At 46.9% G+C, this 22241-nt stretch overlaps 2 protein-coding genes across 2 annotated transcripts in view; one reads left to right on the top strand and one right to left on the bottom strand.

The window, feature by feature from the left end:
- Window positions 1–22241, bottom strand: part of LOC135899546 (trypsin-4-like) — a 65392-nt gene that overhangs the window by 25502 nt on the left and 17649 nt on the right. The window lies entirely within an intron of this gene.
- The window catches only part of LOC135899501 (transmembrane protease serine 9-like), a 49453-nt gene that overhangs the window by 21406 nt on the left and 5806 nt on the right, over window positions 1–22241 (top strand). Inside the window, exons 8-12 of the mRNA XM_065428776.1 lie at window positions 8170–8372; window positions 8619–8880; window positions 18699–18820; window positions 19948–20255; window positions 20822–20999. Of these exons, the coding sequence (XP_065284848.1) occupies window positions 8170–8372; window positions 8619–8880; window positions 18699–18820; window positions 19948–20255; window positions 20822–20999 (1073 nt within the window). The remainder of the gene's footprint in view (window positions 1–8169; window positions 8373–8618; window positions 8881–18698; window positions 18821–19947; window positions 20256–20821; window positions 21000–22241) is intronic.

The following is a 22241-nucleotide window of genomic DNA, read 5'->3' on the forward strand; positions in this document are numbered from 1 at the left end:
AAGTCACGTGTCGAGAAGGAAAATTGTAGCGCAGAGACTCGGCATTGATCGACCGGGAAAAACGGCACTGAAACCTGAAAGCTAGTCATCTGAAGTAGGTCGTACATACTGCAGCCCGAATTTCGCCCGCATTCACTGGAGCAAGGTGTACACCAACCCACTCTGACATTAACAGTGGGTAATATATAAGCACAGAATGTTTTTTAAAGGCCTCGTTGAAAGGAAGCACAACGATGATGCAAATGACGATGATGATGAACCTGATTTATGGCGCATACCCACAAAGGTCAGAAATTGGGCGGCAGGAAGTAACGTAAGAAAAGTCAAGATAAAAAGCGAAATTGGCCAGCTGAGGTATTCTAGGCAGTAATGCTGCAAAAGAGAGAGACTTGTATGAGCAAAGTAACACTCCAAGATACTAACCGTATGGTGGTCAATGAACCCGTTTGAGGGATTTCCAAGGCTGTCCTCAGTCATCTGCATCGAAGAAACTCATGTCGACTGCCGTATGTATACACGAATGACAACAACTAAAGAACACCCTGCTACAGCCCGCTGCATGCAGCTCCATCGTAAAAAGAATATGCCTGCCCCAGTCTCCACCCATGAGACCATTCAGCGTCTACACGACAGTGTCAACTGCACTTTTGAAAGCTGCATCAAAAGAATGCATCAACTGCGAGGCTTCCCAACAACGTTACGTCCGGAATGAGGGCGATTGGATTGGATTGGAGCAAACTTTATTTGTGCCGGCAGTTTGGCGCTCGCGCGCCCCGACGAGGGCCTACGCCATCTACGAGGTTGGCGTAGATGAGGGCGAGAAACTTTCTTGCCTTACCAGTGAGTACAGTTAAGGTCGCGCACTATACATAAGGACAATTGAGCATCGGCTTTCGCTCATGAAGGATGTAAAAGATATTTCCTCCCCGGCTGACTACCGACGAATTCCATCTAGTTAGGCTTAGAGAACTAGTATTGTAAACTGAAAAACAGTTTGCTCTCTCTTGTGCAATAGCCGTTGCTTTAAGTGCATCGTCCTGCGATGACGTTCAGGTCCATGTCAAGAGTGACCCGGGCACGACCACGACCTCTCTTGGGTTTTTCACAAGAAGGCTGTGTTCCGTCCTGAATGCTTCGAAGGAGAGAGAATAGCAAAGGTGAGCGGTAATTAACAGCAACCGCGAAACCTGGAGTCCTTGTTTTTGCGACATCAAGAACGATTAAGGCTTTTTTTATTGCGTTAGTTTGCCTTACGGCATCAAAAGGAAGTGTTACACATAATTGTGAAGCTCTGTCTCTTGCGTAAGTTCTGCTGCCCGCAGTGTAATGTAGACAAATTCACGTTCTATTAGAGCTGCCGATTCGAAAATATCAAGTAGCTAATACGAAGCTTCATCTCAGGAGCTACAAGAATATACATAAGAGCGGGGAAATCGTTTTGCTCGAAGAAAGAAACATTCCTGGTTTTTCGAGATGGAGTTTAAAGCTGTCTGCAACAATGCTTCCCTATGCACAGTTCAGCAGAGCAGCATCTATTCACTTCCGGCGAAGTCTTCATTTTAGCTTCACTTTCAGGCCCGACAAATCTGAGAAGACTAGAGAGGTACTTTAGCTGTTAAACGGCCTGACGTTATATTGCTATATAGTTATATTGTCACGCTATAGCAATTAACTCCTACAGACAGACAGACAAGGAACTTTAATAGCAAGGTCCTGAGACACTTTGCCCTAGGGCAGAGCTGCGGGCCGCTCCCACGTGGGGACTGGTAGGCCGAGCCTAACCGCCGCATCGTGGGCTCTCTGGACAGCCCAAGTTTGATGTGCATATTCTGAGCTCCGGATGGCAGAGCTCCATAATTAATTTGAATTAACATTGAAACGGTTGTGCTCCCTTGGAGTTTATTGAACATTACGGCATGTCGGCGAAACGTTCTGTCAGTGGATACTAGGCCATTGCAGTATCTACGGAAACGATGAGGCTGCCCGATCTGCTCATGATGGCCTCCGCTGTGTAGCTATTCTGTTGTACAGAACAGACATAGCTACAAGGCTTCATTCACTCGCACGCGAACTGACACTTTCAAAGTGGAACTCGACTTAGTTTACCAATGATCGTTTCCACAACGTGAATCCGAATCTCTTCCGTCAGGGCTATCTAGAGCTGAGAAGACACTTTTGTGCCGCTTGTGGCTTGACGTGGCCTTCACGAGTGCTTACTCATTTCGGATCGGAATGGCCAACAGCCCTCCATGCGATAACTATGGGTGCGAGGAAACAATGGCCCGCCTTCTGTGTGAGTGTCCCCGCTTCAGTGCGCCCAGGAAAGAACTAGATAGTCTTGACACACGCCCTTTATCGGAAGAAAGGGTCCTGGGACACTGGCCGAGGCTGTCTTCAGCATAAAAGGCATTGAAAGCGTTGTTGCACTTTTTGCGGAGAACTGGTCTTAGAGACAGACCTTAGGCAGAGCCGTATTCGCATTTCCGTTTTCCCCTTCCTTTCTCGCTCTCCTTTCCTTTTTTTGTAATATCTTCTTTTCTATTATCTTCTCTTCTTCTTTTATTCCTCTTTCCACGCACTGGACTTTCACATATGCGTGGGCCACACGCTCCTCTGTTCACGTTTCATTTGACGCTAATAGTACGCTTCGGCGCGCAGTACTGGCACAAAGCGTCGCCAAGGCACAATGCCTTGGCGAACATATGCTTGCTTCCACTAGGCCTAAGAACATGCACAGGGAATTTCTGCTAGGCTTCCCGAGCGCCGCCATCTTGAGCTGCAGGGCATTTAATTCTATTAGCCCATAACATTTAAAAAGTCATCTGTCAACGCTGTCTCTATATAACAGCTCAAGAAAACTTGAAATATGGCGCTCGCGGCGTGCGCTACGTGCGTGCACGCTTTTAAACACTAAAAGAAAAATGTATGCACGGCTCCGGCGAAAATCTGTCCCATGTACGTACGTCACGCAATCAAGCAGGCAAATCCGCGTGATGACGATACTTTGCCGTGCCTACCTAATGGTTAGGGAAGGTAGGCACAGAAAGGTTAGAAAGGTTCGCGTTATTAGCGGAAGTGTACTGTTGATGACTTATATTTGTTGCGATGACGGTATTTAGGTATCAGCTGTTTTATCATTAAGTAATTTAACGCGCCCTGTTTTTCGTTGCTTACTTGGCTCCATGGCGCTTAATTATTAGCCAGTTAGCTCGCGATCCATTTGACGAAAATCGCCTGTGTAACGACGCCTGTGTAATCGCCTGTAATACGCATCGCTGTGGTCAATCGGGCACGGCTTAATATACTCAGGGCTATCGCTTTCAAGGCGTCCCTTGGCTAAACCAGTCTAGGCGGACGTGAGAACAAAATTTGCTGGTAGAGAGCGTTCTAACTTCGCACAGTTTTCGAACGCACTCAGGCGGCTAAGCATGAGCACCATGATAAGGCTGTCTACAGTTTCCTTAGAAATAGAAAGTGCGACTATGTGCTGCTGGGATTTCCAGGCAAGTCGCTGCTGAAATACGATTCTTGTATATCTGGTGGCGAAGTCGCAGAGCCTTTCTTTTTTTTTTTCGCAAGTGTTTTTTTTTTTGCCAGTGGCTGGCGGCCTTCGATAATACATGTCCAACATCTTGATTGGCTGGCAGCTATGCGATAAGTTAAAGTCACAGCTTTATTTTTTTGTGTGTGTGAATATGGGCCCTGGTTCATGACATTTTCATTTCACTTAAATGAAGTATCACTAAAAGTTGCAGCCGGCAATATCTTATTACGGGGGCCTCAGTTTCTTTAACTTAATCTTGGCATTTGTCACATTCTAGGGAGTTCGCCTTCACTTTTAGTTCCAAGTGCTGCACATGCATTTTATTATTTTGTAACAATAAAAAAAATTCGTGATAATATCATTTGTCAAAAAGTTCATGGCGCGTACAGTAAGAACGGATTCGACTATGTTAGTTTCAGGCTGTGTGTTCAAGACTTTTGTAGTACCTACACCGCCGCTTACTAGGAAGGTCGATCTCCCAGGCTCATCAGTTGTGAACATGGAACAAGTTATTGTTCCGACCGGTCCAAGTCGTGATTCGGGATTTTGCCACAAAACACAGAACCGTTCCGCAAAACTCTTGATACTTGACAAGCAATCTGCATCACGAGAGCTATTGTCTTTGGGTATGTATGTAGGCTATGACACCGCGGTGATTCAGAGGCCGCGTAATAAGCTATGCAACCAAAAAGAAACGCTGACCGAGAATGCTGTCACGTACCGCGAACAGTGGAATAGACGCACTGACTCGTTTGGCCTCGCTGCGAGCGTGTTGATGCTGTCACGTATGGTACTGAGAAATCGCTCCCTGCAGGTGTCTTGTGGGCTGTCATGCTAACGAATTCATTGGTTACTTGCCTCGTTATGTCAAGGGCGAAAGCCCGCCCGCGGCCGCACTGCGTTCGTTAACACTTCGTCAAGTCTTTCTCGCCTTGCAACTTGATTCAAACTGGTTTGCTTCAATGTGTAGTTGAGGCAGGTCCGCTCCAATGCAATCACCAAACGGTACGGCGACGCTGATGGCGAGGCACGGTACTGTGTTTTCCAGACGGCAGAGGCCGATGATAGGCGTCAATGTGCTCTGTGAACGAATTTTAAATCTTCGAGTCGTGCTTGTTTGTTCAGTTGCCAAGCATCGTGCTCACATTTGCCACTAGAAGCTTTACACACGCTGTGATAACGCGCGTTTGTAGGTCTAGATGTCCGTAGTATGACAAGCCCGAGTTTCGGGACAGGCGTTGTCAGCAGCGAGTTTCGATCAGTCGCGATCTGTTTTCGACCTCTTTCTTTTATTGTATCTATTAAGATACAATAAGTCTCTGGGCCACGATTTGATTATGAGGCACGCCGTAGTGGGAGACTACTAATTAATTTTCACCATTAGGGCATCTTTAACGTGCCCCCTATGCTTGGGACACCAGCGTTTTTGCATTTCGCACCCATCGAAATGCTGCCGCCATGGTCGAAATTTGACCCCGCGACGTTGTACTTAGCAGCGCAGCACCATAGCCGCTAGGCCATCGCGGCGGGCAATGTTATCTTAGCAGAAAAAGTACATATGTGCTGCCCTTTTGGTCGCTTTATCTCATTGTCACAGTTTCCGGCCTAGTGATATTTCCTTGTTAGTCTCATCTTGTCCGCTTAACGCCACAAATGTCTAGCGAACGGAATCATGAGAGATAAAGGGCTCGTCAAGATAGCTATTACAAAAGACATCAGTCATTGACCGTATATGCAGTATATGCGGAAAGAAGTGAAACACTGATATCGTATATTGATTATATTTTAGATAGAGCGAAAGGAAATGAGGACATGCCACTGCAAATCGAAAAAAAGATTGAAATTTGGTTGACAGGGGTGGCGTACAAATATTGCTACATTAGTATCAGTACCATATTAAAATAATGTGTTAAATGATCCCACTCATTGTTATAAGCCTTTGTGCCTTGTACATTTACTCTTCATTCATTCGGCCGCAGCACCAGGCATCAAGTGGCTGTGCTTCTATAGCTTAATTGCAAACTACAGGCCGGGATTATTGACAGGGACCTTTACATATATATGTTCGTGGGTGTATAGGACTGTGTGCTGTGGATTTATGGCCCTATGACATGTTTTCTTTTCATTTTCTTACTACATATATCTATATTATATTGTTGTTTCTGCCATGCGGAACGCAGTAGCCGTCACCATTACAAGGTGACTACATCTGTTTCTTTTATTTTTATTTCAATTTACAAAAAAAAAGACAGGGACCTTTCATGTAGACCCCACTGCATCTACCTGAAGCGGAGACTAATTTCTATTATTCATATGATAAAGTTTCTGTGCGAGAAAATCTGGGGCACATGGGTACGGTCCATGCTGCAGCTGTACACAACACTGTTTCTGTGCATCTGACGGTACAGCTTGCCCGTTTTGGCGATTACAAGCAAAATAAACATTTCCACCTTCGAAAGTTTGCAAGACCAGGCTCTACGCACGTGTCTTGGACTTCCACTGTGCGTTTCGAGTCGTGCAACAATCACGATTGCTAGAGACTACTTGATTCCAACATACATCGCAGCTGACAACCTCAGATATTACGTTCGACATCTCTGTCGCGTTCCCAGCCACTACAATGATGCTTAGCCGGCGCAGAAACCCAAAGTCGCATTTTAAAAAGTTCTTGCGACGCATCAAGGCTGCCTTCCGTCGGGCTTTTCGCCAGCAGAAGGACCACTGCTACCCGTGTGGTACCTACAATAGCGACATGTACGCCTCACAATTCCGGGAATTACGAAGACCCATCATTCAACAATGGCTCTACGACAGTTAACATTGTCATTACCGAACGAGTCATATGAACAAAGCAAGCACATTTACACAAATGGATCTGTCTCAGCCACAAGCTCCATAAGCGCAGTTGTCATCCCGGCCTTACAGTTCAAAATAAAGTTCAAAGCGCCTGACATAACGACCCCTATGACAACAAAACTTGCCGCCCTACGTGGTTCTGTTAATTACATCGCACAAGCAAAACCACGAAAGTGGGTCGTTATTGTAAGGCAGCCCTTCAGAGTCTGCATTCAGCCTTACTACACAGGATCCATGAACAACTGGTGTTGAGACTAAAGGTGTTCTGCATGATGCCCTCATGAACGAAAATGCCATCTTCCAATGGATGCCGGGGCACGGCGGCATTGTCGGTAATGGCCTTGCTTATGGTGCTGCTCGGTCAGGCCATAAAGAAAAGCAAGCAGTTTTCACGCCCTTGTGATGGACAGACACTGCGAGGGGTCTTCGATTTCTTGCTCAAGCCAAGGCTCAAACTTCGTGGAACCCGATTGTTTCAAACAGTCGTCTGCACTGGCTGGGTAATACAGTGAAGTTGTATATTCCATCGCACTTCTTCCGGCATGATGCAACTTTATTGTGCCGCCTCTGGTTAGGGGTGGCTTTCACGAAAGATTTTTATTTCTTATTGGCCAACAACTTGACTTGGGCGAGTTCGTTCATCGTAAGTAAAACTTGCAGCAACGCGAAGAATACAAGACAGAAAACGAAAACAAACACAACAGAACAGCTCTCGTCCTGTTGTGTTTGTTTTCGATTCCTGTCCTCGTTTTCTTCGGGCTGCTTCAACTTTTACTTCTTATTGGAATATCACACACACCTATCTGCGGCTCATGCAACTGTAAGGAGACGACCAAACATGGGTTGTATTTTTGTGATCGTTATGTTATAAAACGCGACATTCTTCGTAATTGTTAAGCCGATTAGTCAGCAGACCATCTTTAGAGACAAAGATTCTTGAACCGTGGTCCCACGTGTCGCAGGCTTATAAAGCGACAAGGGCACTGCTACGGTTCATGAAATCGACTGGCCTCAGTGACCAATTATGAAGTGCAGTGATGGACGATCGCACGTGTTCAGATTGACGGTATGTTCCTTCCTCCCTCTCCATTATTTTCATCCCTTAACCCCCTTCCCCACCATAGGGTAGCAATCCGGACGTGCACCATGTTTACTTCCCTATCTTTCCTTCCTTGTTTTCCTCCTCCTCCTTCTGCTATACGTAGAGACGAGCTCGTATCTTCGATTCGTCCGCTTGTATACTTCTCATTAAAGCTTGTCAAGGGATTAAGTCAATTCACTGTCGACTAAGCGTGATGAAATCTACCAAATGCTTTGTGGAAAGCCAGTGATTTTTTTCGCACGGCCTCCTTACTCATGGAACCTGTGTACCAACAGCAGCAGAAGGGCCTTTCCGCAAGCTTTGGGCCAGAAACACATATATTGGAAAGCAATGCAATGATAGACGCACGCAGATACGTGGCAGGGCACTTGATTCGAACGTCTTTGAAGGCAGTGTTAGTACTTCTCATAAGGCATCCTATTTCCGCCAGTTAACCGGTTGTTTCTATCACATTTTCCAACCTCAATTGATCATCCTCAACTTCAATCGATAGGTTGTTGTTTTGGCCGTACAACCGCCGTAGAACCTTTTGCAAGTTGCAAGGCGACTGTTTTTACACGAAATCAGCGGAACGCACCGGAACAGGAACAGGAAGTACAAACGCAACGCCGACACTTGACTCTTAATATCTTCGACGTCAAAACGCCGTGTCGGTCCCTCTCCTGTCATATTGGGGGTTGGGCACAATGCCGGTTGTGCCTGACGCGCATGCGCAGTTCCTGCTTTCCGCCTGGCGAGCGGTGCCCATCGAGAGCGACGGGTCGGACTACCTCTTCAAGCTGCTGGCGCACCGGCTGTCCCGGCCACTAGGGGTCACCGGGTCGTCGTCGGCCAAAACCGCGTCGCCGCGACTCCGGCCACCACCTGAAGGTGAGCGACGAGACAAACTGCGCACGAGGTAATAATGCGACATAACTTTGCCTTCGAGTGTGTGTGTGTGTGTGTGCGTGTGTGCGTGTGTACGTGTGCGTGTGTGTGCGTGTGTGTGTGTGTGTGTGTGTGTGTGTGTGTGTGTGTGTGTGTGTGTGTGTGTGTGTGTGTGTGCGTGTGATACCACGGTCTTATTGTTCCTCGCGGTGTCCTGCTGATCAGTGCTCGGTTGTCGTCCCTTTACAGGAGATGCCGACTTCTCGGAGGTCTGTCGACGGCGGGCTGTGTTCGTGTATGTGTCGCCCCGTTCTGGCAATAAAAAATTTCTCTTTGGGGAAACCCCCCGCGCTTACGGAGTGGCGCAGCGGCTGGTTTACTGGCGCACACAGCGGCGGCGGCGAAGGCGGTTGGCCTTGAGCGCAGCGCCGCCGCGCTCTCTCTCGCGATCCGCCGCCGGAGGCCGATTTCCCCGGTGGGTCGCCATTCTGCTGCGACCAGCCCCCCTCGGGTGAGTGGACTCGGTGTGTTCTTTTTCGGCTGCCTTAGCTGGGGCCGACTTCTCGCTCGCTCAGTTGCGTTGAAGTTGCCGCGAGCGCGCCTTGACCAGTTCACCCAATCCCCTCTCCCGTTTCATCTGGGTGACCCCCCCCCTACCCCCTTTCCCTGCGTACGACGCACCAGCGGCGGTCACATAACGCCTACGCGTCGTGAACCCTTTTCACGCGCCGGCGCTTGGTCTTCTCGCATCGAGAGGAAAGAAGCCCTGCGCGAAGCTCACGTGGTGTGCACCAGTGGAAAAGTTCGCCTACAAGAAACGGTTCACTGTGCTGAGAACGAGTTTGGATTGTGCCTTCCTGAACCGGCCGGTTGATTTTGGGCGCCGAAAGCTTTTTTGTGTGGAAGGGTGGTTGATCCGACTTCGGCACCGCAAAGGTAAAGAAATTTTTGTCACATGCTCATGAGCTCACGTGTTTCGAATCGGCGTCCGCTCCGCGCACGAGTTCGACAAGTTTTGTTTTGGGCCTGAAGACTTTGTCTCCCTTACGCCGGAGGAAGCCTGCATCCGTTGGTGTGCTGTTCGTTGCCTGTCTTAAATACCAGTTCGGCATCCGCGGTCAGTGACTTCGGATGGAAAACTAGTACTCGGCGGAAGGCTTTTCTTTTTTCGGATATCCCTCTTACAACTTCGAACACCTTCTATTTCCCAAACTTGTTCTGCTGCTCGATATTCACGCACTGCTGGTGACTAATCCAAGGCATATATCCAACCAGCAGTGCGCGATTGTTTGTTCGCGTATGCCTTCGCTAAACTGAAATGAACGCAGTGGGCCACTCATAACGGCCTTATCGGCCTAACAAGCGGCCTTATCGTGTCTTGCTCCGATCGCGATACAAGTAATATAGCGCAGGAAGGACGAGGGACAAGTCGGGACAGGACAAGCGCCAAGGATTTTATTGGAATATATATGCCACCATCCGCAGAGAGGAGGAAGGTAAACTGGCACGTGCCGATACGTCACAAATTCGAGCTATATATATATATATATATATATATATATATATATATATATATATATATATATATATATATATATATATATATATATATATATATATATATATATATAGCTCGAATTGGCAGCGTACCTTCGTCTTCTCTGCGGATTCGGATGGGTGTATATATATTCTCAGGATCCGAAATAAAATCCTTGTTGAAAGTTAGCGCTTGTCCTGTCTCGACTTGTCCGTCGTACTAACTGTGGTCTGTTACTTGAATCACGATGAATAACCAACATGCCCAAACCTATTCCCTTTTGCTCCGATCATCTCAGTTTTCATTTTTCACAGTGATCGGAGTAATATCACGTCGTTCGCGCTAAAATCCTGGTCGATATGTGTGTTTCCTCAATTTGAAGGCACTTTCACCCATACTTTCAATTATACCGTATTGGTTCCGCTGCTTCCGAAAAGAATTAAAAACTAAGGGCGATGTTAGAAGTAGGTAGAAGCGAGCTTGGCAGTTAATGTGGATTAAAATTGGCACGTAATGATGCTTTAATCCTTTTTTCTATAATCCGCCTTTACGAGCAAGATATGTCGTTTAGTCCATCGGCTTTCTCTCTACCTCGTGCGTACACAGATCGCGAAATTTGCATTTCAAGTACTTGAGAACTTGGATCATTTTTCGTGATCTATCTCGGAAACGTTTCACCTGCGGGGAAGTTTATTGTACACTAAGATGTCGATAGGCGTCACAGATGCGATACATTGTTTTCTTCATTGAGCGATAGTTGCCATAGTAGTCTTCGCGTAGATGGATTCGTGAGAGCCTCAGGTATCGCCGATGACGACGACATATACACTGCGTTCCAAATGGAAATGGCTTAACTTGTCAATTCATTAAGCCACAAAGCGTAAAGAGGGGAAAATGTTCTATCTTCTTTCGAGACTATCGCTACTTCGCATGCGAAGTATGTTATTGATTACTCGATTCGTTCAGACAGGTAGCATTGCTTGCTTTCGTCGCTTTAGCAAGCACCGATTTCGTAAGTGTTATATGCATTGCAGAGCATCCGGCTCGATTTCGTGTTTATTGCGTAAAAAACGAAGGTTCCATTACGACCGTGGATGACTTAGAAACAGATACTTAGAAACAGACAAGCACTCATCAATAAGGCCAATCAGTGCCGCCTCGGTCTGTTGACAACCAATCCTTGCCTTCCAGGTAAAGTAATAGCACAGATCGTTCCCGTGCCGCCGGCGAACGAAAACGATTGCGTGCCTTCCAGGAAGCGATGATAAACTACGTTGCTGGCTACATCGCGCCTCCATGGCGGCTCTCGGCGAGAAGACTAATGCGGCAGCAGACGCGAAGCGCTTACTTGCGAAATACGATGTCTTGACCCCCCTCCCCCATGGACCGCCGGAGTCAAGGACGTGAGATGGCTCTGCGGAAGCCGTGCTGAATGCTGCTAGACGTAGCCCATGACATATTCGAAGCAGTGAAAACCACATGAAAGGAACAGAAGGGAAAAACGCGCATCGGCATTGTTCTTGAAAGTTGCGACGGACGACAGAAAGCGAAGCGGGCACTGACAAGGACAACTGAAAAAAGGAGGGTGAATCAGATGCACTGCCAAGCGCAAACAAAAGACGTGCGCAGACAAAATAAATGTCTAGGATTCGCGACAAGGACGCCTATAGGAGTGGTGAATAGTCGCGTCCTGCAAAGCGTAAAGGTGGAAGATAAGGACAAACGCCGCGTGCCACTTTAAGTACCTTCGAGCCACTCGACTTGGCCAAATGCACCAGCTGTCACGTCCATGCCTAACAACACCGGCTTCGCATCCCGTACGCCGTATTCTGCTGTCCAAGACAAGCCCCTGTACCTCTTTCTTTCTTTGTTTATTTCTTTCTTGTCCATTTTTTACCTTTTCGACTTGCTGGACGGCTCGCAGGAATAGCCGCGCACTCTCTTAATCATCGACCAGACTCTCGCAAATTACTTTCGTAAGATTGTTTGTCAGTGTTGGTGTTTCAGCAGGCTTCGAAATTCACTTTATTAAAGACAGGGCTCGCGATCTTTGAGCGAGAAGGATTAACATTCTTGAGTTCCTTTCAGGAGTGTTTATTTCTCTATTCACTGTCGCCTTTTCACTGTCGGGGTCTAGTAAAAGTCTTGCCGATCTGTGATGCATGCGTTTTGATGCTTCATAGGCCTAGCCTCTGTTTCTCACCGTTAATAGTTTTTCAAGCAAAGCGCTATACGTGTTTATTTGGAAACCCCTATGGCCCGTCGACGATCGAGCGTGAATTCGGCAGGAAGGTGGCGCTAATTCTAAAGCACGAGTTGAAAGAATTATAATTATGCAGGCACTTGACACACCTTTGCTGCAGTCCTTGGCAAAACAAGCGCGCGCGCGCGCGCACTCTCTCTCTCTCTCTCTCTCTCTCTCAAGTTGCGAAATGGCTAAATGTAGTTGGCGGCATGCCCAAGTCGACTGGACGTTGCAGAAATCCTACACTCACTACTCTGTTGCTATAGGCTGCAATGTTGCTATTTTCGTCTCGTTTTTTTTTTTTTTCTTTTTCTTGCTTCGATACCAAATAGGCACACGATCAACTTGAACAGGTTGTAATACTGGAGACTTTTTTTTTCTTCACCCTTTTCGTTAAAATTTGTTGTTGGCGAGGACATGGTATTTGTTGACAGACAACCTTCTGCCAATTAAAATACGTCGATTCCCACAGCAAGCTTTGCACTGCTGACATAAAAAGGCGTGCGATTCAGGTGGAGTCTCATTGCAAGAAACTATTTAAACAGTTTTATGTCCGGAACAGTCGTAAATACATAAAGGTATTTCCACGGTGTAGGCACACCGCTATGTAATTCAGCATGCGCGGCACTTCAGAAGAGAACTTACTCACTATGCACGCCTTGTCTCCGACGTTTTTTCGTGCTTTCTTTCCCCGTACGTTGAAAAGATCTTGCCATCATTTTCTTATGTGGCTTTATTGGCAACGATAGCACAAACGCCGAACACGCTTGATCAATTAAAACAACTATATGTACTCTTACACAACTTTAAAACCTCGTAATTGAGCAGGTTACAAGATATGAACGATCTAATTTTCTACACCGCCCGTCTAACGCAAGACTGGGTGTCAGAGATTCTGAAGATTTCTTACAGTGAAACAGGCCACCTTGTAAGGCCGCTCGCAGAGAAGCAAGAGTGCAGCGCAGAGATTCGGCTTTGATCGGCCGGGTAAACGGCACTGAAAGCTGAAAGCTAGTGATATGAAATGGTCGAGCACATTGCTTTCATTTTTATTTTTTGTTCAAATAGACTTCTTTTTCTCTCGCTTATTGCAGCCTGAGTTTTGCTCGCACATGCTAGAGCGCGGTGCGTACACCAGTCATTTATTTATTTATTTATTTATTTATTTATTTATTTATTTATTTATTTATTTATTTACCCTCACGGCCTTTGGGGCATTACAGAGGGGGTGGGTACATGGTTGAACAAGAACAGGATCTAAAGTTGCGGATAAAATCAAGAAAGAACAAAAGAAAAACAAAGCACACACATACAGAAAGCACATAGTGCAGGGTTTTAAAAAAGCATTCGAAGTACAAAGATAAACTAACGTGTTCAAACTACAAATGCAGAACATTTTTCATCGCGCCTTTGAAGGCCACAGGATGCAGGCAATGGATGGGGCATGTGGTTCCAATCTGTTATATTTTTCGGCAAGAAAGAGTGCAGAAATAGATTTGTACGGCAGAATGGCGCGTGAGCTTTATGTGTGTGGCATCATATGGTACCATTGATAAAGGGATAATCAGACATCCACCCGTTCGTAGCAACTGCTACAAAGAAAACCCATACGGGTTCCTCGAAAGAAAAGCCTGAGTTGGAGAAAAATTCGTCCTGGTCCGGGACTCGAACCTGAGACCACCGCCTTTCCGGGGCAGCCGCTGTTGTTGTTGTTGTTGTTGTTGTTGTTGTTGTTGTTGTTGTTGTTGTTGTTGTTGTTGTTGTTGTTGTTGTTGTTGTTGATGATGATGATGATGATGATGATGATGATGATGATGATGATGATGATGATGATGATGATGATGATGATGATGATGATGATGGGCGTCTCAATAGATTCTTATCAAGATTATAAATGCAGCTTACGTCATTACTAGCATCAACACGAGTCAGCGAGAAATACTGAGGACATAATGTATAGTGGTCGCGATGAAAGGAAGCACAAGCTTGCCGAACGTTCAACCATTGCACATTCATTCTCGTTTACTTTCACAGATATATTTCGCGCATTCGTTTACCTTTTTATCTTCGCCTTTGCTTTACTGAATACGACATCGAGCTAAGACTCCATTTAAGGCATCGAAGTTACATTTGTTAGAGAGCTTACCTCAAGGTAAGCTCATGTCGTGCAACATGAACCTTTCCGAACTCGCGTCATCGCCGAAGTACGCTTTTAATCATTGCCCCGCTTTTAACTTACTCCACTTACGTTCTCCCTTCACCTACTTTGAATATACATATAAAATAATCATGAATTTGTTTGAACGTAAGGGGACTGCACGCGCTACTTCGGAAGAGAGCGAACATGTCTCGTTTGTAACATTATACCTTTGCATATGTCGCACAGTTTCCATCCCTCAGCACCACCTGTCGTTTCATTTTCGTTTCACCCTTCACGGGAAAGGAGCAGTGGGTCAGAATGCCCACGAGCAGTCCAATTTCTCTGTCTTTTTTGAATATAAATTTTCTCTTTCGCTCGCTCGTGGTAGCTCGCGCGTGAAGCGGTCCTGGACGCTATACTCAGTGCAGCAGTCGTAGTATATCGATATGAGTATTACACTTTTGTTGTGCGAAATCATTATGAACAGCTTTCACAACGACTTCCTGAAAAACATATGTAACCGAGCTTGCGCAACCACTGGCATACATTTGAGCCATCGCGTAAATAGCACAATTAGAGCTTGGCACGCTCGAATAATGTCGACGTTTCGTAAAAAAAAAAAAGATGTCATCTAGGGGAACTATGCTGTTGCTCTGCTTTAATTCTGAAACAAATTGCCCATAAGCATTACTTTTATCGTCACTACATGCACGTTTGCAAAACAATGGTAGGAAAAAAATCACGCTAAGTAAAGCTTGCCAATTATTTTATTATGCCTACCATTTCGTTCAGTACAGCCCTTCACTTATTCTTTTTATACAGGGTGTTCATCATCACCATTTGGCTTTCAGGCGACAACGCTTCATTGTCGTTGTCGTCCTCTGTTCTGTTTGCCAAATGACACATCTAGACTAAAAGCGCTATGTGAAATTGAGATGCATGTGCATGCAGGAGCTTGCCTGCCGTGTTGCCGTGTTGCCTGCCGTGTTGCAAGGTCATAATTTACCTCATCTGAGTGGTTCGTACATCACTGTAACCTCATTTCTACCATTTTTATACGAATTATACTGTCCTATAGTTTGGCTATCTAGGAAAAGACGTGAGGCCTGCCACCGTATAAACTTCAAGCTGCCCAGCTACGGAGACCCCGGTGCAGTGCACGCGTAACAGCCTCACTTTGGTGCATGAAGGGTTTTTGGTTCCCAACAGAGCAAAGTGTTCACCGGGAGAAAACTGTGAAAGTATAACCGCAGTTCGTGGCAAAGCCCAAAATTATCATTGTAGCCATTCAGGGGTGAGTGATCACGCTGACTTTTAGTGTAGGAAGCCCTAGAACGTGTGCCACTTCTGGCAATGCAGGGTTATCTTGGAAAAATGCACATCGGTATCACTTTTTATAATTCATCAATTTAGCGTAGAACTGGTCCTGCAGGTGCTTGGAGAACAGGGTGCTCCGTTTATACCGACTGTGCGGAGCGTTATGCAGGTTCGTTACCTTTCAGGAGTCTCAAGCTATGCTTCAAGTTATGTTTCAAGAATTCATTAAAGCTCCGAATAGAATTCGCGTTGCGTTAGAGACGTTAAATTACCTAGCGCCTTTATTTCAGACCCCTGCGGTTTGTTGAACCACTTGCGTTTTACAAAATATGCTTTCCGGCGCTGCTGTGCTGCTGTGGGGTTTGTGCACTCAGCTACCAGAAAAGTTACCGTGCCGCTGAAACGGCTCGCCCACGCAGTTTGCCTTGCGTATTCTCCGAAGCAGCTGCAAGAGCGACTATATATATATTACCGCATTCACCGAGTCATCCGTGCGCCCTGTACCTGCATGACACAGGAAACCACATGTGGTCCCACCTCGAGCAATCTTTCGTGAAACAATAGTACCCATTGTTCAGCGTCGAGCGATTGCACATGGTTGCTCGTCGGCGTGACACCTTGATCAACCGCTGTGGGTCGTGACAATTCTTCATTCAGTGCCTAAAACAGGCGATGTGATCGCGATACTAAATTGAGACAAACAGCGATACTGTGAACATTGAAGCAAGGCTTGGTCGGTTGAGCCTGGAGGTCTCCTCAGGAAATGATGCATAAAAATATCCTGAGACGCCTGTAAGCGCAAAATTATATCCCTAGATCCCAACTGTAAAATGGTAAAACAAACCTTTTGAGGGATTCTCAAGTCATCTGCATTGAAGACGTATCTCTCGTATGTCTGACTACAGGTAAAATGCCCTGCTACTGTCCACCCCATGCAGCATGAGCGTAAGAAAAAAAGTAATAATGCCTGAAAGTATGCAAGTATGAAAAGCAAAACTGCTAAGTTTCACAACAATGTGAAACTTGACATCCGGAGTGATAGGGAGAATCTCTACTTCATTAGTAGCGAAGGCACTTAACCCCAAACACTAATTTCAAACGAGCTGGGTGTCGACTTTCGCCAATGAAGAATACAAACGATGTTTTATCCTCAGACAACTACAGGCCAATTCCTTCCAAGCAGGCTCTAAGAGGTAGGTGGACCTTAGAATGTATGCATCATCCGCATATATGTGAACTCTAACCACAATTCTACCCTTCCATAGAACTGTCAACTCACAGCCAAATCTATGTTTCAAACGAGCGGACGAGGCCCGTCGGATGAGTGTGCAAACAAGTACCTGTTATGTTGAGTGTGTCGCGGAGTCGCATCGGGATTCGCTCTCACGAAAGAAACATTTCGATCATTATCTGCAAGTCCTGAGGTGTTTACCTTCGGAAAGCCGTTGCAACGCTCCGCTTTTTCCTGTTAGCGATCTCATCAACGCTGTAAAGTATTCTCAAGGACAAATTTAGCGCTGTACGCTGAACGAAACAAGCAAGTAGACGGGGCACGCTTTAATTAACGACTGACTACACGTACTTGAACTCGTGTCGTGCGTCTATACTCGCCTCTCGGGTGTGTAATCGGCGCTGCGCTACGCGCGGCCGTGGCGTTGTTTCCCTTTCGGCGCTGCCGGGGCGGTGTATTTTCAGCGAGTGCACATCACGAAGGCGCGATGACGTCCAGGTCAAGAGCGTTCCGGGCACGGCCCCGCTCCCTATTGCGTTCCTCCCAGGGATGCCATGGTCCATGCTGAATGCTTCGAAGGAGCGAGAATAGCCGCGGCAAAATTAGCGGCAACCGCGAAACCGAGAAGCCTCGCTGTTGCGACGCCAAGCGCGATTGCGGCGTAAGTTGCGCTGCCCGCAGCCTTAAATATGCAAATTTAGATTGTGTGCGCACTGCTGATTCGAAAATGTCAAGCAGTTAAAAGGAAGCCTCGCAACAGGAGCTACTTGAAAATGCATGAGAGCAGGCGTAGAAATCATTTTGCTCGGCGAAAGAAGAAACGTTCCCGGTTTTTCTAGGTGAGGTTTAAAGCTGCTGCAACAATGAGCCCGTATTCACAATTCAGCATAACAGCTTCTATTTGCTGAGCTACATTCGCCCAGTTGCATGCTCAATGTGCAATGCCGCTTGCGAAGGTGAAGCGGTTTCACATCCTGCAGGCTGGCCGTAAGGCCGTGAGTGGTGTATTGCTGCGATAGTGTTTCCATGTATGAGCCAAACGAATATTAGTTAACCCTTATTTTAGCGGACGCCGATGACGAAGAAAAGTAACCACATTGTAACCTCGCGGTATTCGCTTTTAAAAATCTTCCGTGCCATATTTGCAAGGCCGCCGTAAATAACCGCACCAGTTGAACATATTTCAATAAATATCCAACATTTATTCAGTCCGCATTCGCTTCTAATTCTCGGTTTCTATTACATGTGCCATCGGGAGGCAGTGTTTGAGTACGCCCTTTCATTTGTCACTAACAGTGGAATTCCGGTCAAAGCACAATCTACGTAGTTTCCGGCGCAAGTGGTAAGCGGCCGTGAAGACAGCTCGGTTATCATGATTTGCAATACAGACGACTTGACGCCGGGAATACGTCTCAAATGCGTCCTGCATATGACTATTACGTTAGTGTGCAGCGTAAACAGATAATAGACCTTATTAATACAAGATTACGACAGCTACCAAAAGTTCCTATAAATTCGGGTGGATAACGTAAGAATGTCTTTGGGGAGCTTCTAATATTCAAATAATCACATTGACAGAAATACCATCCACATAAACTCGGCCTCGGCGCTCAATTCCTGGCATCCATCGTTCATTAAACAATTTCAACTGTCACCGTGTCAGATAGAGTGCATTCTAACTAGTACACCTCGCAAATGTTATGTTTTAGCCCGTAATAATTTCGGATTGGACATATGTGGACGCGTCATTCCTGGTAGCGGAGTCTCGTCGCCTTCTCGAGCTGTTCCTCCAGCGGAAATCTCGCCGCGCGCGCGTGCAAGCGGACATGACGCAGCGGCGGTTTCTTCTTTTCTCGCAGTAGCAGCAGCGGTGACGGCGGCATCATGCGACTGTGCGTGCTCCTATCGATAGGCCTGTTGGCCACCGCGCTGGCCGCAAATGACGAGGCGACCACGGAGGAGACTCCCGAGAAGCGCTTACGTACGTATCCTTGCGTATACTTACGTTGTCCGCGATGCGGAGTTCCAAAGCACTTGTGATGCAAATCGAAAGCTGTTTCTAGACAGTTTTGACTAATGACCATTAGGGGGACGACGACCTATACATAAACAGAGTCGAAGACTCGACCAGATGATGATTTATCATCTCGAAGAAATCCAGGCAACGAAAAGAAAAGACGGCAAGAGAACGTCTGCACCTTCTTCCCTCACAAATACGCTTGCGTGGGGCTTCGCCCGTACTCTGAGCAGCGGTGCTAACTGACAAGGTTGCTTTTATACTGTATGTCTGAGTTTGAGTTAGAGTCCTGATGCCTCAGAATGACCACTATACACTCAGTTTTACATTGCAAGGCACAGACACCGGAGTGCAACATATAGCTTCCTACAACAATTATTGGAGGGCACTCTAGCGCTATCTTAAACAGCATCTGCTTGTATTCCCTTTCACCCGGCGTGGCAATGATCACAGAGGAAGAAAATAAACTGCCTATGATGGATAGCTCGGGGATTTTCCTAAACTTTGTCTTTTTGACTTCGGACGGCTTTGTGGCCTTGCAAGTCGATCATCTACAACGAAATATTTCCCTATGAACGGAATAAATCACAATTATTATGCATGTGCCCAGCAGCTTCTTCTCGTTGTTCAGTATTGCTTGCAAATTTAGAACGATAAAATGTAATAAATAACGCCTCTGAACGTATGAAGCCACAGGTACGAAGACAAGACAAGTTCAGGTGCTCACCATCATTCCCATATTAGTTGAACTATATCGCAGCGCCAGAGCACCCGCTATATAGTACCTTCTGTAGGAAACTCTATGCAAGATACAGGTGGCGTCAGCCAATAGGAAACGCCCTCAAGTGAGCGCACATTTACTCTCAGCGTGCGTACACTGCAGATGTTGGGACGCGGCATCTTTGTTTTGGGGATGGTGACAAGCGTCACCCTGTCCCTGAGCACTCCAGCGTTCCCTACTCCTTCTCGAGCACAAACTGGGTCATTGTCTCTACCCCCAGATGAACCCCGTATCTTCCATTCTAATACGATATTGCTGTTCGTCTGGAACTCTCCAATGTTCCTGACAGGTGCATGGCGGTTTCTCGCAGTGGTGTTCCCGGCTAACGAGCTGCCGTCTCCAGGCGGCTACTGTCAGTCGCCGCTGGGCGTGTCGGGCCGCTGCGTGCCTTACCAGGAGTGCCGCTTCCTGTTCGACGACGAGTTCCTGGCACGACGCTCACTGTGCGGCTTCCTCCGGCGTCAGTCGCTCGTGTGCTGCCCTCAGAGTGGCGGAGGTGGTGGAGGAGGAGGAGGAGGTGGAGGATTTGGCGGAGGCTTCAATAGTGGCTTCGGCGGAAACGGATTTGGAGGAAACGGTTTCGGGGGAAACGGATTCGGCAACTTCTTCCCCCAGCAGGTATACTTCCACGGGAAACGTACGCGGTTCCTTCTTTTTAAGGCGTTCTTTTACTAATTCATTCATTAACTGGCTCGCTCGCACGCTGGGCAGTTTCATCATTAAACTAATATGAATGTGCACGAAAGAAAAGATGTAGGTTGAGTACTTGACACCACCTCTACAGTAGACATCGTGGGTCATGCTTGCGTACTAGCATCGCCACGTGCACCCACTTAAACAACCACAACCGCAATTAAATACAATTACAGGCAAAAGGCTTTGCGAACTCCGTCTCTAAAATATTTTTGTGTGTTTGTTGTCCACACGCAATCTGAGGTTCTACTATAGTGCTATAACTTCTGACAGCAAACAAACATGCCGCTCGTACATCCTCCATTGAAACCCACCTCATTTCGCTAACGTAACGGTAGTTACTTAAGCTGCGTAAATTGCTTCCACTGCTATCGCTGACAAAGAGTGCGCACTAAGAAGTGGCAGAGTCAATGCGGCTGCTGTGTGCCGTGTTTTGTGGCCTTCCTTAAAGTACACTTCGCGCGTCTGACTGCGACGTGTACGGCTGGCAGTTACCTCAGGTACCACAACATACTTTCCCGGGTCTGGGTCGGCCGCTGCAGCCCAGTCGGCGGCCCTTCTTTCCTGGAGGTGGTGGCGGAGGAGGAGGATTCAGGCGGCCACAGGGCGGCCGCCCACGGCAACCTCCCGCTGAGCGACCGCGGCCACAAAAGATTTGGGGCACGGAAGGTGCGTATCCCGCGCATTCGTTTTATCAACAGAGAGGTATTTAAGCGTTTTCGCATAACCTACAATCATTTACGGAATACTGGAATGACACAATGACATAGGCGTAAACAGCAGCGCTGGTGGCGTCACCTTGTGACTGAGCCCAACCAGAGCACACAAAACTCGTATTGCAATGAGGAGCTACGCTCGAGCTGCTTAAGTGCCGGGATAGAAGCGTCGGCAGTGACGTAACCATCAGTGTGCATCTACCGGCTATTTTACAGAATCAGTGAACGAGGTTCAGCCCGGTAACGTCCCTATCTCTCCTCTGACAGAAAACTTGCGCCCTCCCCATTTATTAGTAAATAAATTTTCATTTATTCATTCACGTAACTCGAACAAAACATTAACCCCACAGAGCCCAAGCGTTATTACACATCAAGAAAAGTTCAAACAACTTGATCACGTTATTTTATTTCGGGAAAGGAGACTACATTCGTACCAAAAAAGACAATAAAATGTTATTAAAGAAAGATTATTTAGTAGTAGTAATTCAGTGGGGAGAGAGAGAAAGAGATAAGTCATAAGGGAAAGGTAGGGAGGTTAATCAGGCTGAGCCCGGTAGGTTACCCTGCACTGGGGAAGCGGAAAAGGGGATTGAACGAGGAAAAGGAAGAAAGAAGGTAGTAGTTGGACTATCACAGCAGCACATTTCATTATTGATTCAACTGTTATCAGTGGCGTAGCAACAGGGGGGGCCGGGGGGCCGTGGGCCCCGGGTGCACGGGGCCATCAGGGGGGGGGGGGGGGGGGAGGGTGTCATATACGTCTGAAGACACCCGAAAATTGTCGACATCCTCGCCTTCCTCAACTACACCCGGGGGGGGGGGGGGGGGGGTGACAGAAGAGCTAAGGGCCCCGGGTGCCAGACGACCTAGCTACGCCACTGACTGTTATACCTACTCGCCTCGACCATTACCGCGAGTGTCAAGTACAGGCGTAGTTAAAGTAGTAGCGTTTCGGCAACTTAGCGAGCAAATATTTAAAATGAAAAGTGGTAAGAAAACACGCTCATGCATACGGCCTAATTCTGAGCTCGGCATAATAAACCTGTCTACTGCCTACACCCTCTGAGTCAATAGAACAAAATAAAACCCCTAAACAACAAATCAGTATTACACTCACAAAAGATCCAAGGGCACCTAAGCACTTATGAGGAGTCGTGAATGTGACTTTCTGATATAATGAACAATGCGCGAACAT

This window comes from Dermacentor albipictus, chromosome 4 (genome assembly GCF_038994185.2).
Source record: "Dermacentor albipictus isolate Rhodes 1998 colony chromosome 4, USDA_Dalb.pri_finalv2, whole genome shotgun sequence".
In the NCBI taxonomy this organism is placed as follows: Eukaryota; Metazoa; Arthropoda; class Arachnida; order Ixodida; family Ixodidae; genus Dermacentor; species Dermacentor albipictus.